This window comes from Papio anubis, chromosome 13 (genome assembly GCF_008728515.1).
Source record: "Papio anubis isolate 15944 chromosome 13, Panubis1.0, whole genome shotgun sequence".
Lineage (NCBI taxonomy): Eukaryota > Metazoa > Chordata > Mammalia > Primates > Cercopithecidae > Papio > Papio anubis.
Window position 1 is genome coordinate 70914374 of NC_044988.1, and position 18469 is coordinate 70932842.

An 18469-nucleotide genomic window follows, 5' to 3' on the forward strand; every position below is an offset into this window, starting at 1 on the left:
GGCCTGCATATACTTTAATAATTGCTTAAACACTGCATTCATAACATCAGAAAATAGCCAAATCTTGTTACCAATGTTTCTTCTTGTAGAATGAAATCAATTAACGTATCTGTCCCCATGAGGCTAGTTGAAGCTGCATGTTGGATCTCATCCATGGAACAAAGAAAAAGATGATAAATCAACTGCAGTTTTAAGGATAGCCTCAGGCTAGCCTCCTTCCAAGTCATTAGACAGAAACAATTGACCCTGGCTTTAGAGAGAGCTTATACCAGAAGCCAAAGAAAGGAAAATTACCAACTAAATAATATACTGATTCCTAACCCTGTGAACTAGGGCACTTATAGTATATGTTCTGATATGGACTAGACAGAAAACTAGACTAATATGGCTTGGTCATAGCCTCTGTCTTTCTTGAGTCTGGGAAGATTAGACAATAAGTGGTAACATATAAGCTTGTGGCATCTTAATGACAGATTTGTGTTGGAATAAAAGCCCAGGTTTTGGCATCAGATCCACCCCCATTTGAATATTGGCCTAGCCACCTGCTAACATTGTCCTTGAACAATTTACTTAACTCTATACTTTAGTTTTGTCACCAGCAAAATAGAGAAAAGAAAATACTTCCTTCATTACAAGAGTTGGAAATAATTTATGTAAAGCACATGCTACATCTAACATGAAACAAATATTCCAGATATGATAGCTCTGACTTAATGTCATTCAAGTTTTTTTCAGTCAAGGCTGTCTCCAGGTTACTTTCTCCAAGAATTTTAATAAAATTTTAAAAGTTGGAAACACAAAGTATTGCATTATGATAAATCCATGGCAGTTATTCAAGATACATTTCAAATTAAAAGAAATTAAATTGAAATGTAGAGTGGAACACAGTATTTTGAAAAATCAGATGATATAAGTGTAGGCTCTTAGCAAAACATATTCACCCATTGCCTGTCACAAATATTACTCCATAATTTACAAATGCAAATAGAAGTAATAAGACATTATGTTACCACAGAAGGGACATAGCAAAATCAGAAAGTGTGAAGTACGTACTAATTTTCATTAGAGATATAAACGTAAATCACATTTGAAGATGCTATTATCAATGAATGCAGTGAAACTGTTCATTTTGGAAGATTGCGTGTAATGGTAATTATTCATGCTAGTACTCCCCAGTGGGACTCTACACTTAAATTCTATTTTGCAACAAGTAATGAAGTCTCAGCTATCTTAGACTTTGAAATAGTTTTCTGCTTCTTTAGAGAAGGAGCCAAAATCTTTAAACTATACAGATTAATCAATGGATAATTACCTAGGTACTATAAGGGAAAGCTGATACACTTGTTTATAAGAAATCTACTTTTAGATTTGTTAAAACACACACATACACACACTTGCTGATATAGGAAATAGACTGTTAGTAGTAAGTAGGTTAATTTCTTCTGGTCAATTTACTGATCAGGAAAGTAAAGAGGAAGTTGTGGAAAGAGGAATACTTGGTTATTTTAAGAATGTTTGAGGCTTAATGATTATAGATTCTTAACTGGATGGACCCTTGACAGCCTACTTTGACTAAATATATACTTAAACCATCTCAGAAAAAGGCACTGGAAATCTCCAGAAAATTTCCAGAGATTACACAACTCCGTCATTCCAGTAAAACCTACTCCTGATTATTGGTATTAAATAACATTTAAGATGTCCATGATAGAGGGACAAGGCCTAGTTGTCTTCGAGCCAGTCATTTTCCAAAGAAGGCAAATCAATAGGGACTTGAATGTCTCCAGCTTTCCCAGCCCAGAAAACCCAATGCTTGTTTCACTATTGGCTCCAAAAAATTGGGTCCCAGAGAATCACCATTTATGACAGATTATTTGTGCCTGTTTCATTTTTGGTCTTATGATAAGGGTAAATCAAAATAATCTCATGAAAGCTTTAGTTATAGTCACCTGTTCTAATGGAGTGACAATGCATAGCAACATTTAAATGCTCACTATATTAGTTAAATATCAAAAGGCTGAAATCCTGATTTTGCTTAAATTGAATTCTATCACATTCCTTTTTTATCTTGCCCTTTACTCTTCTTGGATAAACAAGAAGAAAAATCAGGAATAGTTTTACTGGAACCATAAACTGACAAACTCCTAGGCACTGTTCCAACACTAGAGTTACAGGGATGAAAGACAAACTCACTGGTCTCAAGGAGCCCAAGAAGCTCAAAGTCTAATTCTGGGGAGAGATAAAGTAAACAGGCAATTCAGACCCGCATAACGAGCATCAAGATAGAGGTAAATCTGGTGCCACTGGAACAGAGAGCAAGTGCACCCGCACATTCTACTATAGGGTGCCAAGGAAAGCTTCATAGAGGAGGAAGTGCCAGAGCTGAGTCTTGAAGAAGGAATTACAGTTAGCCAGGAAGAAAAGCTAGGAAATGATGTTATCATCTCAAGGAGATACAAATACAAAGGCCAGAGACAGAGAGTGCGAGCTGTTTGACGATAAGAGATGAAAAATAAGGAGGAGGAAGGGGAACATCACACACTGGGGCCTATTGTGGGCAGGGGGGAGAGGGGAGGAATGGCGCTGGGAGTTATGTCTGATGTAAATGATGAGTTGATGGGTGCTGATGAGTTGATGGGCGCAGCACACCAACATGGCACAAGTGTACATATGTAACAAACCTACACATTGTGCACATGTACCCTAGAACTTAAAGTATAATTTAAAAAAAAGAAAAAAAAAGAAAAATAAGGAGGAAGATGAGGATGGGAAATGAATTACATCAGATCTGAGGCTACGGTGAGACAATGGGGTGCCACTGAGGGGAATTCGCCTAGGGCGAGACGTGGTCATTAGATTTAATTTTAGAATGATTTTTTTCCTTGCTAGTTATACAGGACATAGTTTGGAAGGAGGAGGGGACTGAACATAATTCCACATGTGAGGAACAATGTTTTTTCCTTCTTTCTTTTGCTTTTTCTCTTACTCTCTCTCTGCTAGTTTCATAAAGGGCTTAAGGTGGTAAGGGCTAAGGCAGTAGCAGAAATGGAGAGGAGCTGGTATAATCAAGAGATATTTTGTCTTCAAAAAGGAAAGCAGTGATTTAAGAGGGCCAAATGCATAGGGTTGCAAACTTTACTAAGAATGTGTGAAACTCCACTTGACAGAAGGTCATATAAATAAGACCTGTTAGTATTTAGCTGAATATAAACTCAATGTAAGCCCATAGAGCAATATGGGTATAAAATAGTAACCTTAAGTTCCTTTAATAAAGATTTAGAGCCTGGATCAAAGGGAACAATAATACTGCCATTCTCTGTGCTGATCAGATAACTGTTCCAGCTGGGATATGAACTCTAAACAAATCTTCCAGAGTTAGGAATGTTATGAAGAAAAAGGTAAGGAGGTGGAAAATGTAAGAGGAGGTGGTAAGCATAATAATCTGATTGGAGAGTGGGTAGAAAAATATTAGAAAATAACATAGGGAAAGCAGGTTCAAATTAGACTATAGAGGCCTCATGTACCTGTTTTATGAGATTGGATTTTATTTTAGTAGGAAAAGGGGAACCATGAAGATTACTGAGTAGCATAATGACTTTAACAGAGATCTACATTAGTTAATATTGGTCTGGAGGCAAGTAAAATGCACATATAGGAAAGAGAAATGGTGACTAAGAGACCACTTACAATATCTTTGCCATGGTTTGATAAGAGCCTGGATCTAACTCTATGAGTGAGAACCTTGTTTAGTGAGTGTTTAACAAAGTAGTTCAGGTATTCATCTTTTATATCAACAAACCTCCCAAGATACCATTCTCCTTAAAAGAATGAGGCTCACTAATGAATTTTTCTTTATTAAAATCTCCCAATATGTCACTAATTAAGAATATGTATTGATTTGCATAACAGCTGAGATAAAATCTGCACTTTGCAAATTACTTAGAAAATGTTTTTGAGACAGTTCACAGTATAAGCAAGATCAATATTTAATATATTTAAGATATATTTTAGAAGCCATATTTATATGCAAAATGTTGACATCCTAATTAAAGTATTTTCTTATTTATTCATCATAAAAAGAGCAACACATCACACATTCAATCATCTATTTATTCCACAATACTCACTATGTGCCAGGCACTGTCCTAGGTACTGGGGATGTAGTAGTGAAGTAAGACCACAATCTATGCAGCTTATATTCTATTGAAGGAGACAGAATACATATGATAAATAGATAATACGTGTAGGAATTAGACTGGACACAATGTTTACATAGGAGGGTTTTTTTTTTTTTAAATGGTTTGAGCTTTGATTTATTGTATTTTTCACATATAAAAATCTACTGCTTAAGTTTATAGCCTGTTTTGGATGCTGAAATACTGTCATTTTGGGTAAATATTCTATGTACCAATCAAAATGGGTTTACATTCTCTGCGAAATGTTAACTGCAGTTAATACATTAATTATCTTAATGTATTAATTACATTAGTCATGTGCTATTTTTACTTTTTGTAACTTGCTCTAAAATTTGCTAAAGTTAAATTAAAATCTTCCACTACAAATAATGTTACCCTTTTCTTAGAGATTTTAAGAATTGTTGCCCCCCTGATTTTTCTTGTCTTATTTGACACATTACGTTTTATTAGTATTATGTTTTTATGTTTATTCTGAATTTGTATTTTTTCTTGCTGTGGAAATAGCTCTGAAATAATTCCATTGTTTTCAGCCTTCATTTCTGGCTACATATTAATCTACTTTTGTGTTGTTTAAATGCCTCACCATCCTCATGTGTCTTCTTTCATGACTTAGTTATTTATAGATCATATATTATTTCTACTTCAATCATTTTTCACTCATCAACTTGTCTCTTTGTATATCTACCTCTCTTTTTTTGTTTCTCTTAAATTGCCCTATTACATTTTCTTTTCCCCCCTATTCGTTGCCTTCCATTAATCATATATGTCTATGTGAATATCTATTTTGTGCTCCAAGGCCTTAAAATTAATTTTCCCCCTGGGAACTGTCTTTGTATCATTAAACATATCAATATCCTCTTTCTCTTATATCTTGAAAACTAAGCTGAATTTCTTTTCCCATGATCATCTCATCATATTTGATATTTTTCCCCTGAGGAATAAAAGATTTGCTCATGTTGCATAAAGCTCTATCAATTTTTTTTTTTCTGTGAGAACTTCTTTTGATTTTTTGCTTTTGCCTGATTAGGAATCTTTAAGAATATTATTACTAGTAACAGTCCCTCAAACTCCCTTCCTACCAGCATCACCTAATTCTTGTTAGGTTTACCGAGTTTACTTGTCAGAATTACTTGCTCCTATACATGGAATTTAAATATTTGCTTCTTGGTTACTTTTAATTTAGCTTTAGATCTACCAACTATTGCCATGTAGTAGAAAATCCAGCTCAGTAAAGTCCTTTTCATATGAGACAAAGGAATATTCTTAAACCTTCCCCTTTTCCTTTTTTTTTTTTTTTTTTTCTGGGAGAAGGAGAAACTTGAGATAGATGTTCAGTAATCCTATCTTTTCTTAATGTGATTCATGTCTATGATGAATCTTCTAATTAAAAACTCACATTCTCCAGAGTTCTGCACTTTTGCATTTGTCACAAGTTCACACTTATGTAGTCTTTTTTTCCTGCTGTTTTTCATTCAAGAGCCCCAAGCTATTCTCTCTTTGGATTGTCTTTTAGAACTCTTACAGCCAATTTTGATATTTCATAATGTCCACAGACCTCCATTTATCTGAATTATTTACTATACATAGTCTACATTTGCATTTTTCCATGTGTATATTTCTTAATTTTTCAGGGCTTTCCCCTAAACTCTCTGATTTCCTAAATTACTCTCATTGTATATCTCTTCCTTTGGCTCCCCTCCCTCCAGTATTCTCACTGTTTCTGGCATGTGGGTTCATCTACAGTTAGCTCATTATTTCTTTAATACTCTTTCTCTTATTTTATTTTTTCTGAATTTTATGTTTTTCTCTCTCCCTCCTTCTCCCACTTTTCTTTATAGTGGTCTTTGTATAGTGTAAATACAAATACTCTGTCCTGTTAGTGGGAGATCTTGTCTCAAACAGCTCTTTGACCATCGTTAGTTAATTTACTGTTTGTCGCCCTTCCAGCTCCCTTCCCGCTGCCTTCTGAGATCCATCTGTTTACTTTCCTTTATTTTTTTATGTCTCTTTTACCATTTTTCCCTTTTCTTACGGCCCTAGGGAACCTTTCTGTACTTGATGGCGAATTGTTACTAGTTCAGTTTTCATTTTGTGGCTTGTTTTACCAAGTCGAGCCCTGTGGTATCTGCCTTCCTTTTATGATAACATGAGTTTGTCTATTTAAGCCGCAGAGCTTATCTGTGGTCCAGTTCTGTTTGATTTTCTTCTCCACATATGGGACAGATCTCCAAATTAAACATTAAATGTGGGTGATTTCTTGAGCTTACATGTAAAATGACTCCTTGACTGTCCTCTTACTATCCTAAAGTATAAGAATTTGGCAGTTTATTTATCTCATCTTTGACATTTTAGATTATTAGGTCCTCAAAGGCATGGATTTGGACCTCCAGATTTGGAGAGCAGTATCTTCTACAGAATTGCTGTTCTCCCTTCCCCACTGCTCTGCTTTATAACACTGCAGGCTGTCAAGCTAAAAGAGGCTTCAGTGTTAGATTATCTAAGTACCTACCGCACTGAGTCATCTTTGAGTCTTAGGCACAACACAGTGCTTGGCCAGGGTAACTGCTCAGTAATGTTTTGGGGTAAATGCAATTAAACACATGTCTTCTGCTCAAATCAGACATGTATCTCTTAGAGTGGTCTTCATCACTTTGCCAGAAGAATGGGGCTCACTAAGTCAGGAAACATTTGCATTTGTAATTTACAAATTGTTTGAAGGATTAAACTTTCAATACATTTTCTTCCTGAATAATGGAGAGTATAAAAAATTGACGTTAGTTAAATGGGGAACCTCTCTGATGAGAAGGAGTTTAATAGGGTTTGGAAATTGCTAAATTTCCATCCTCAGAACAGAAGGCCCTGCACACTATAATCCCTGATTATGTCATCTTTTAAAATTGCATACAAGGCTCATCTTTTAAAAATGATTTCTATCAGTTAATGGTCAACAGCAATTTAGTAATATATTAAACATATATGTACACATATCTGAATCATTTGGGTCTATGTTTTATCAATATCTGCAAAATTCAATTATTTATAGGTGAAACTGTACAGTGGAAGGAGAGTTCCTACCTTTCTTGAAGTTTTCACCAAGAAGAGAACAATACTAATCTATGTGGTGGGGTCATCATTTAATACATGTTTTGTGCTGTGTTACTATTGGTGTGTATGAGGGACTTGCTACATCAAGAAGTCACACACACAGACATGGTAATCTCTTTTTCTTGCTTCCATGTGTTGTAACTGGCAAGCTGGCACTTTTTTCTCTCTGTGTTTTCTTCTCTGATATGTTACCTAACAGTTTGACTTATTCCATACACCTACATCATTGTCCTTAACTTTTGCTTTTTGGTATGAATCTTGACTCTTCTATACAATTATGATCTCTGCCTAGCCCTTGAACTGTTCCTGGTCACATTGTGTAACATCACAACTCAATTCATTCTGGCTCTTTGGATCTGGCCCCAGGGCTAGCCAAGGTGTTGATGTCCCTTCAAGTATTGCCTTGGCATAACCCTGGCAGTAAGACATTATGCAGTATTTACCAGTCAAACATCTATCCTAAGGGTTGTAGGGTATGCAGATTGAAGTGGTCTTGAGAGATAAATCTGAAAATCAGAGTAGAGCTTCAGTATTGCTCTGCATAGTTTCATGCTTTTTGGCAGATTTCCAGATTTTACAGTAGATGCATATAAAGTGAAAAAGTCAACAAAGAATATAGTTCTTTCTTAGGCACATAAAAGCTTGGAAGCTCTCCTAATTAGGAAACATTCCACAGTTTAAAATCTGCTGAATCCTAGATTAAGTAAATTTGACCTGTATTCACCAAAATAGAGTCTTGAGAGAATACACATTTTCCAGAGTCCCTTATGTGAGCACCCCCGCCCCCGCCCCCTGGTGACTTAGGGAAAATTTTAGACTCATCTCTTGGCATGACTTAAGTGGCCCGGAGGCAGAGGCAATTTCAAAGGTTTTCAGCCAAATGATTCCACTCACAAGGGTTCCTATTGAAAACATCTGAACATACAGATCTTAAGTGTTGATCCCTGAGATTCATGAACCAAAACATGTCTTCTCTAGAAGTATCAACACCTTAGTAGGTCTAGCAGAGAAAGTTAACCTAGGAGTAATAGTTGGATATACTGGATCAGCCATAAGCAATGTGTTCTTCTCGGGCTTCCAGGGAGCTAGCGTTTAGCAGCCTCCAACCCCTGGCTTCCATGTTTAATGCAACTGCATTTCTTTTAAGTACATGTTGAAACATGTGGGTTAACCAGTTTGTCTTGGTAGAGGTCCTTAGGACAAGAATGCTTATACAGATTTAAGAATAATTAAGAAAATTACTGTATGCAAATGTGATTTACATAGCTTCAGGCTGAAAGAACATAAATTTAAAAGTGATAGGATCCCAATTAAGGAAGGCTTATACTAATTCTGAAAGAGCCTGGAATATGGATTTAGATAAACTGGTTTAAATCTTCCCCTACAAAGTACTGGCTGAATGACCTTAGGCATACTACTTAACTTTTTGAGATAGGTATCCTTATAGTTAAGGAAATTAAAGTTTATGGCATTTCAATAACTTTAACATGGTCACAATGCCACTAAGTTATAGTGACAGTGGACAGAATATCCAAAATTAGAATTATAGCATTCAGCCTCAAGTTCTTCTGGAACTCTGCTAATGTTCAGGAATAAATTGTGATGATTATTAATTTATACGTTGGGTTTTTTGAATGGACATTTGTTTGAATCATTTTTTTGAAGATTTTCTAATTCTTCACAATGCCTGGCACATAACAGGTTCTTAACAATATATGCAGAATCAATAATTAAAACATTTATTATTAATAAAAGGCCGGTGAGTATTGATATTGCTTGACTGTGTAAGCATAAAGATAAACATAGTTTGGAGGGAAAAGAGTGTCTAGTGTGTTGAATCATAATTCAGGGTCAACTGAGGAGGGAGGCCTAGAAATGCCAGCACCAGCAGAGTATAATCACTGGTATAAAGGGTGTTATCCCAGTGAAGAGTAATAACCAAACAGCCAGGTCAAGGAAAATGGATAAAACTGTGAATAATTAGATGAGTATGTCTTCTCCTGGTGGAAGAACAGAAGGGGGTTGCTAGCTTCCTGACAGCACGGCCTCCTGCCTTCTATTCCTTGTGTCTCCAGACAAGGGTTTGACCTCATATTAGTTAACTTCAGCAAATATATGTGAAGAAAGGAATGAATTAATCACTGCCTACTTGATTCAATTCTCACGGGATACAGAACAGAACTGCAGAAGTTGTTCAAAGAAGAAAGGGAGGATTCTACATCCCAATTAGAAGCTAGAATAAACTATCAGAACTATGACTAATTAGTCAAAGAGTCAGGGACTTCTTAGGCCAAGAGGAACAAGGGGTCTGTCAGTGTCCAGACTCTTGGAATTCTTAAAGAAAAGATAAGTGCTCATGACCAGATTATGACCAACCCATGGAGCTTTCTCTGCAGGAACAATGAATTTATTAGCACTTACGGCCTTTAGGCAAGCATGGGCAAATCGTAATCCTGGGAACAGCAGATAAATTCTCAAAACTCCTATTCACTTTCCCCAGAGTCCGATGTTCGGAATGCAGCAAGGGAGTAAATGTGGGCAAGGCTGAAACCAATTTTGAGAAATAAAAACAATGCTTATATCCTAAGGTTTAAAAAAAAATTACTTGCAAGGCTTTTATACTATATTACTTTATTTGGTTAATTTGTTACAGGATTATGATTTTTATAAATATGTCAGGGCGATTGTTCTGCCATTCAGCTGACATCGCTCTGCATACAAAATGCAAATGCCTTAGCTTGGCATACAAGCTCTGTGTGGTATATTATAAAGTTCACTACTTTTCCAGAATCATCTTGAATCCTTTTCATATGCAAATAATGCTCCAGCCATACTAAATTTATCTTTCAGGTTTTGGTGAATTTGCATATGTAATTTCCTTTGTCTGTGAATTTGTTCCAAACCTACAGGATCCAATTCCAGTGTTTTTCCCTCATCACCAAATCTCTGAGAAGAGTTAATTATTTCCTCTGTATTTCCAAATATATCTCTATTCTTATAAATCACACATCGCATTGTTTTATAACCATTTACTTACATTTCGACCTCATTCACTAGACTGTCAGCTCCTAAACATCAGAATTCAAGTCTTCATTTTGTCTACCCCACCGTAGTTCAACATCAGTCATTGGCTGGGCAAAAACATCCATTCATATGTGCTCATAAAGGTATTCTCAAAATAATATTCCACCAATAATTGCTCCAAATAACTAACATTTAAAAAACAACTTGTAGCCAGGCGTGGTGGTTCATGCCTCTCCCAGCACTTTGGGAGACCAGGGCGGGGTGGATCACGAGGTCAGGAGATCGAGATCATCCTGGCTAACATGGTGAAACCCTATCTCTATTAAAAATACAAAAAATTAGCCGGGCCTGGTGGCGGGCGCCTGTAGTCCCAGCTACTCGGGAGGCTGAGGCAGGAGAACGGTGTGAACCAGGGAGATGGAGCTTGCAGTGAGCTGAGATTGCATGCCACTGCACTCCAGCCTGGGCAACAGAGCAAGACTCCGTCTCCAAAAAAAAAAAAAAACAAAAAAAAAACTTGTAAATATATTGTTGAAGATTGTTGAAGATCATGCTATGAACTTGGTCCCTGAATGTTTTGTCTGCATTTAGTTATGATGGACATTTGCTCTGGCATGTGGAGACCTAGGAAGAATAAAATCTCTAATACCTGTAATTACGTGTATGTAGTCTGCCATGAGAAACGACTTTTCTAATCTAAAAGCCTAGCTGAAAATGCCATGTTTTTGGTGATTTCATTAACATTTCAAGATGTTAACAGTTCTGTCAGCCCAAACTGAAAGTGACTGTGTGAGAAATGAAAACTTGCATAACTCTGACATCCGCTATTCATGGCTCATTATCCTCCCAACTTTCATTATGCAGTGAAGAAGTGGGGTCAGCCTTACAAAATTTAAGAACAATTAAGAAAATTACTGTATGCAGATGTGAATTATGGACTGAGAATAACTAACTTTCTAAAAGACTGTATTAAACAAAATAAATAAGGATGATGGAAAATCCACAGATATTTTATGACTTAAGGCAGCTTTTCAGTTATTCATTATAAAGTCTCCTTCTTGGGTTTTGCTCATTTTCGTTGACTTGTTCCTGAACACTTTTCAAACTTTCTCTTTGCTTGTATCCCTCAGGAGTTTAAAAAGTCTCAGGCATACTTCCTGAAGTTCTTTGGGTTCATTTCTCAAACACATTCATCTTGATGAAAATATTGTCACTGACCCGTTGTAAATTACTGCTGGGCTTCAAACCTCACAATCTTCTTTTATAGCTTCGAAGTTTGTGGAACAAATAGCCACGAGGGCAGAGGTTATATACTAACCTAACCTAACATCACACCATAAGGAGAGAGAGAGAAAGAGAGAGAGAGAGAGTGAGAAAGAGAGAGAGAGAGAGGAGAGAGAGTGAGAGTGAGCAAGTGAGAGAGAAAGAAAACCAAACAGAAATCATCCAGTAAGTATTTATGTACATTAAAAAAGTACTTAATTTAGACAATATCTACCAACTACCCATTTTCTTCTACAGCAACAGATGATGTAGGATGTAAATATAACAGAAAGTTACTTTTCTTTCTTTCTATGTCAATCCCCTCCCCTTCCTTTTTCTTTTTTTTTTTTTGATGGAGTCTTGCCAGGCTGGAGTGCAGTGATGTGATCTCGGCTCACTGCAACCTCTGCCTCCCAGGTTGAAGCAATTCTCCTACTGGCACTACAGCCATGCGCCAGCATGCCCAGCTAATATATATATATATATATTTGTATTTTTAGTAGAGACGGGGTTTCACCATGTTGGCCAGGATGGGCTCATCTCTTGACCTCATGATCTGCCCACCTCAGCCTCCCAAAGTGCTGGGATTACAGGCATGAGCCACCGCGCCCGGCCTCTATGTCAATTTCAATAAATATCTATTAAATGCCTACTATATGCTAGGCATTGGATAAGGCTGAATAACAGCGTCTCCACTTAACAGAATTTATATTCTAGCTCAGAAGTCAGACACACAGACAAATAATGATGATAGAATGGGCCAAGTGCCATTATATAGTTTTATATACAAAATGCCATGGGATCCTTGTGGAAGGAAGAATGTAATTTTAATATAAATTAAATCTTGAGGAGCCAGAAAGATCAGTTTGATCTGGTAAAATGAGACCCTAAGGTATACACAACTTAAGTCAACAAATATTCTTCTCTGTAGTTTCTAAATGTTTTTAGGATTCAAACAGAATCATTTTTCTTGCATTCTCCTTTTTACATGAGACAGAAAGATGCTAAGCAACTCAATGTAGTTTTCATAAGTGGTTTGTCCTGGCTGCTGTTTATGACTGTCCTTCCAAAACAATGACTATTTGAAATTATAAATCAAAGCTTTGCTTGTATGTTTGTTGTAAAGGAGAATGTTTCTTGTCTTAGATACAATTCTGAACCTTAATTATGTGCTAGCATGCAAACAGTAGATTAAATCTGGAGAGTGGCTATAAAATAAAACATGCATGTATTTTAATCTTGTGGAAATTAAAATATAATATTGGAAAAGTGGAAAGTTCCGATGATGATAGAACATCCAATTTTTTTATTAATAGATTTGTAGTAAATATATTTGAATAATTTTATTTTATTAACAACATTCTTTAAGGAGTTTACAGGTTCTGTTCAGTCTTTCACTTTTCCCTTACATTGGCATTTGGCATATTGCCTTGTACATAGTAGGTGCTCAATTTATACATATATATAATTAAATGTACAATTATTCGTACCCCTTGACCTTTTATCATGTCTTTTTTAAAGGTAAGATGCTATGAAGTTGCCTTATAGTCCCCAACATAGTCAGATGCCACTGTTCCAGGATGGCCTAGAAACAGGGCCTAGTCTACAGGGAAAACTTCATCTTTGAAGAAATAATAATCTTCTGATTTGGCCTCTCTGACCATAGGTGATCATTTTTCAGAAGAAAGTCTAAGCCCTAATGAAATATTCTTTAAGGATATTCCCCTTTTCCCGGGGATCACCAAAACCATTTCCATATGATGTGTTATTCTCTAATTTAAATGGACATTTTCATTCTAGTTTCTGAATCATATGAGGAACTGGTGCAGAAAGGTATTTAATTTAAAAATAAACAAATATAATTATGAATGTATAAACAAATAACTAATATTATACAAATGTATATATATAATACTCTCATGGAACTCTTAGTTCTGCTAATGTATCCTGTTTGTCTACTACCTATCTATCATCTATTATCTCTATCTATCTATCAATCATCAATCACAATGATTCTATGGGTAATAGGATCTACTGTTATATCCATTTTACATAAGTGAACATAGAATACAGGAAATTAAGGCTCAGAGAAGTTAAGTAACTTGATGAAGTCACTCAAGCAGTAAGTGGCAGAGCTAAACTTCAAGTTCAGAGAGTCTGAACTTGAGTTCAAGAGTGTTTGCCTTTACTACTCTACACTGCCTTAAGCATCAAGGCCAGGGAGGAGAGAGAAAAGTCCATTTCTTGCTTGACTGATTTTTTTTCTTTGTATAGATTTAGAGAAATTTGATTAATTTTATTGATATGGAAAAGAGTGGGCAGGAAAAGAAACATCTATTTTGCATCTACTATAAGCTAAGCATGGTATTAGGTACTTTTCATATATAAATTTCATGGTATCTTTATTATACTATACCAAGCTCTTCATTATTCTATTTTGCTAGTTAGAAAACTGAGGCTTGGAACTTTTAAATAACTTTCCAAGAACACAGCAGCTAGTAAGATGCTACACCAAAGTTTTAAAGCAGAATTGAGCACTCCCACTGTACCATGTACTTACAAGTTTGTAGATCAAATTACAGATAGCATATCATGAAATACCAGCCTATATAACCAGAAATCCTCTAAGAAATATTATTAAAGTTTAAAGCTACTCAGAGTCAAGATTTCCGCAAAGGGGTCAGATAGGGGAATTTTACTCTCTGTCACAGCCCTATGAATAGGGATATAACCGAGACTTTGCATCCTACCTTGATAAATATTGTCCTGAAGTAAGATTTGTAGTTTCCACCTCCATGCAGTTCATCGTGCTGGGAATGAGAGCAAGTTCTGGCTGGATCATGGTGGCTGTGGCTACAGCTCTTGCGACCAGCTCCATAGCATCTTGTACGTAGTACTCAAAGACAGATTGTGTTGTTTTTCCATGAGCAATGAGCCCTAAGGGCAGACCCTCTGTCCTCAGTTCCTCCACATTCTGGGAATCTCCCAGCACCCAACGAAGTTCGGGGGGCATGACCCCAAACTGGGTTGTAATTTCGAAAATCCGCCGGATACTTTCCATGTCACAGCCAAACATCACCACTGTGGGTGTGCTGTTCTTAATACTCTCAAGCTGGATCTGTAGGAAGCTCAAGAGGTCCTGGGTGGAGGGGAGGTTAGCAGTGATGTTGATGATAGAACCAAGGTGGAACTTGGAATTATTCTGGGTAAGGAGGAGGAAGTCGGTGATGTTCCAGTCTTCCTGGCACAGCAACAAGCTAAAATTGTACCAGTTGTTCATGGTCAGGATTGAGACAGTGACATCAGCATCAGAACTTAATGAATTTTCTAAACTCAGTTGTAGGTGAAGGGGATTCTGTATTTAAAGATATGAAAAAGAAGAATTAGAAAGCATTGACCAAAGACTTTAACATAGGGTACTTTTGCTTTCCTATGAGGCTTAATCCTTTAATTTCACTGTGATATTCACATACTTCTGGGATAAAATTCCCATACTTTGGAAAACTATGATTCCTGCCTAATGGAACGATTAATTCCTTACAACTGTTTTCCTAATAATTTTTGCTAAGAGTACCAGAGGGCAGATGGTTCTTGGTGTAAATATCAGAAGTAACACAATCATACATTTGGTTTAGGATTTTTGTCAAGTGTGTCTACTGCCTTATAGGCAGTCTCCTTTATGGCTTCCCATTTCTTGGTATTGCTATTAAGATCTCATTTGTTAAACTTTCATCTCATATGCAGTAATGAGAATAAATTACTTTTGCTTCCTTTTAAAATTAATGGTAGAGAAGTCTTAGCAGAGTGCAGGTGTTTTTATAAGGGTGATGTGAAAGATGGATGCATCATAGTTTCCTAAACTTCCAGCCCCTTGAGGAAGACACTTCTAATAAGTACAGAATAATTTTCAATACATACATCAAGACTAAGTGTGTAGTGCAATGTTAAAGGCTTGATTACTTTTCAGTATCTTCTGAACATGGATTCGTGCAGTGAAGAGTGAAATCTGTGCCATTAAACACACTTATGTAACTTCTATCACAATTTTCCTACTTTTGGAATTCACAAACTTCATGAAAGAAGGGAATCTTATTTGAAAAGTCACAAATTATTAATCATATAATTGAAGTAGAAATAAGTCTTCCAATGAATACATTTGTTAATTGTTGTTCTCAAGAGCAAGCATCTGACATCCAGACAATGTGTAGCACAATGTCTTATATACGTTAGGGGCACAATAAATATTGGTGGAGTTGAACTAACTATGTTTCTTTTGGGAACTATTGGATTGTTTTTAAGAGCTTGCTAAACATTCAATAATATGCATTGAGAAATGAGGAAGGCTTTCTCAGTAAAATCTCAAGTCCTTGTATGAAACAAAGAAGTGTGGCCTGTCCCTACCTTCCAAAAAATGTGTAACAGGAAATAGAATTTATGCTGTACTTTCAACTCTGAAAGATTTAGAGGACTTTGATATGTGTAGAATAAAAAATGAGGATTCCACAGAGGTTTACAGGAGGAAAACGATGACCATAGGTACTCATGATGGTAGGTAGGATGGAGTCTTAAGATTTATTCTTAAAATTTGTTCTGAGAATTTGTCTTTTGTCCTTCCGAATTAAGCTTCTGAGCAAAGCTTGTTATGATAAAAACAGAGAGTTGGAAAAATCGTCATTGGGAAGCATTCAACAGGGATGGGGAATTAGAAGCCCCTCAGGATCTTGATTACATGCTAAGGGTTCTACTGCTGTTCATGGCAGGGAGGGTAATGAAAAATGGTCTTTTTAAAATTAAAAAGGATTGGCCAGGCGCAGTGGCTTGTGCCTGTACTCCTAGCACTTTGGGAGGCCGAGGCAGGATCACTTGAGGTCAGGAGTTCGAGACCAGCCTGGCTGGTATGCTGAAACCCTGTCTCTACCAAAAATACAAAAATTAGCTGTAAATTGCTTGAACCTGGGAGATGGAGGTTGCACTGAGCCAAAACTGCACCACTGTACTCCAGCCGGGGCAACAGAGTGAGACTCTGTCTCAAAAATAGAATAGAATAAAATTAAATTAAAAAGGATTTAGTGACAAGATCAGATGTGAGAGGCAAAAGAGAGAAAGGTCTGAAAAACCAGGAGACAGGATCCAATAGGTAGCTCTGGGTGTCCAGGCTTGAGCTGCCACCAGGATCTTGAGGTGAGAGAAATGGAAGCTTCATTTCCTTACTCCTCATTTTGATTCATATAAATTGTTCCCATGTTTTCTTTTGCCCTCCTCTTTTAGCTTTCTTCCTTTCCTTCTTCCTTTTTTATTTCCTCATCTGTCTTAATCCTCTTCTAGAAGCAAAAAGCAATGGCAAGCAAGCTCTATATTTAGCTAGCAGGAACAAATTATTCCCAACTGTTTTCTTGGCTTCAGCTCCCTATTCTGTGGCCAGTTTTCTTCCTAAAATACAAATATGACCATATCATTCTCCTGCACCATAAACTCCGAATCACTCATAGGACAGATTTAAAAATCAATAGCATGGTTTAAGAGGCAGAGATGAAATTGTTGCTTTCTTATTAAATAGGAAGTTGAATTAGCTAATCATATTGAGCATTTAGTATTAGACAGAGAAACAAATCCAGTTGGCATGAGAAAGGGAGACATGTGAGTGAACCGAAGACCCCCACAATGGATAATGATTAATTCATATAATCACACTCACCCCTGCAAACAACTCTACTGAGAAATTCCAGATGTTGAAGTTAATCCTTACACAAACTTGAGACATATTTCTTCAGAAAAGTATTAAATACTAGTTTAGAAGCATCTAATGATATATTTTTTATTTAGCAGCCTCAGATGCAGTGTTTTCCAATTTCTCCCCATATAAGGACAAAGGCACACACATATGCACATGCATGCACGTGCGCGCACATACACACACAAGAGTATGAAAACTTAAAACCCAAAAATTCAAGCCCGATAGTACAATTTTTGTCAAAAATCCAGGACAAAAATTAAACAAGACCTATTGAGTCAAATTGAGAAGGAAAATCTGTGTCTTACATATGGTTTGTTGTTTGCAAAAGAGCAAACTCGTGGCCTGAAAGAAGATATAAAGATTTAAAAAGTAGTTTCCACATTGTTTGTCTCCTAAATCAGAGATCCAGAAACAGAATAACCCAAGAAGCAGGGAGCCTGTCTCTACCATGCAGATAGAGTGAAACTGCCTTGCATTCAATTTATATACATTAAAATAAACAGGTTTAGAAGAGAGAGGTGGGAGGGAGAAAATATGAATTTAAGTAGTACCGATAATTCTCATTCCCTTAAATAAGTGTGCTATTTATTATATTATAGCATATTATTTATATTATCACATACTTTAATGTAGCTATAATATGATTCATGTTGTATACACAAAACCATATATGTCAAGCTAAGTAGGTAATTTGAAAGATTTTCAGATGTAATTTTTCTATACTTTGAATTGAATCTTCATTTCTAGTGGAGATGACATTCCACTCTACTCCATTGATTTTGGGGGTTTTGTTCCATTGTAATCTGCTTAGATGTTGTTTCAGAGCCTGAAATTTCCGAAAGCATACGGCAGGAAATATGGCTGGGGAATGTGCATGCTGCCATGCACTCATAAAATGAAATCCCAAGTAAGTGCAGAGCTGCAGGGAGAGAGGAGTCAACAAGAAGTTGGTTCAGAGTATCAGAGAATCATTCAGTGGAGAAGATTGCTTAACCTGCTATGGATCAGACTGTAAAATATTAAAGTTCCATATACAGAAAATTCAGGCAAGAGTGGTAAAAAAATATTTGGAAAAAGAACATGATAGGCCTTGCTTTGGAGGATATTAGAACACATTAGAAAATGTAATTTTTATAAAGCAATAATA

The 18469-nt window shown here is 36.3% G+C and overlaps 1 protein-coding gene across 1 annotated transcript in view; it reads right to left on the bottom strand.

Annotated features, from left to right (window-relative positions):
* Window positions 1-18469, bottom strand: part of GRIN3A (glutamate ionotropic receptor NMDA type subunit 3A) — a 163178-nt gene that overhangs the window by 98025 nt on the left and 46684 nt on the right. Inside the window, exon 2 of the mRNA XM_003911427.5 lies at window positions 14339-14943. Within this exon, the coding sequence (XP_003911476.2) occupies window positions 14339-14943 (605 nt within the window). The remainder of the gene's footprint in view (window positions 1-14338; window positions 14944-18469) is intronic.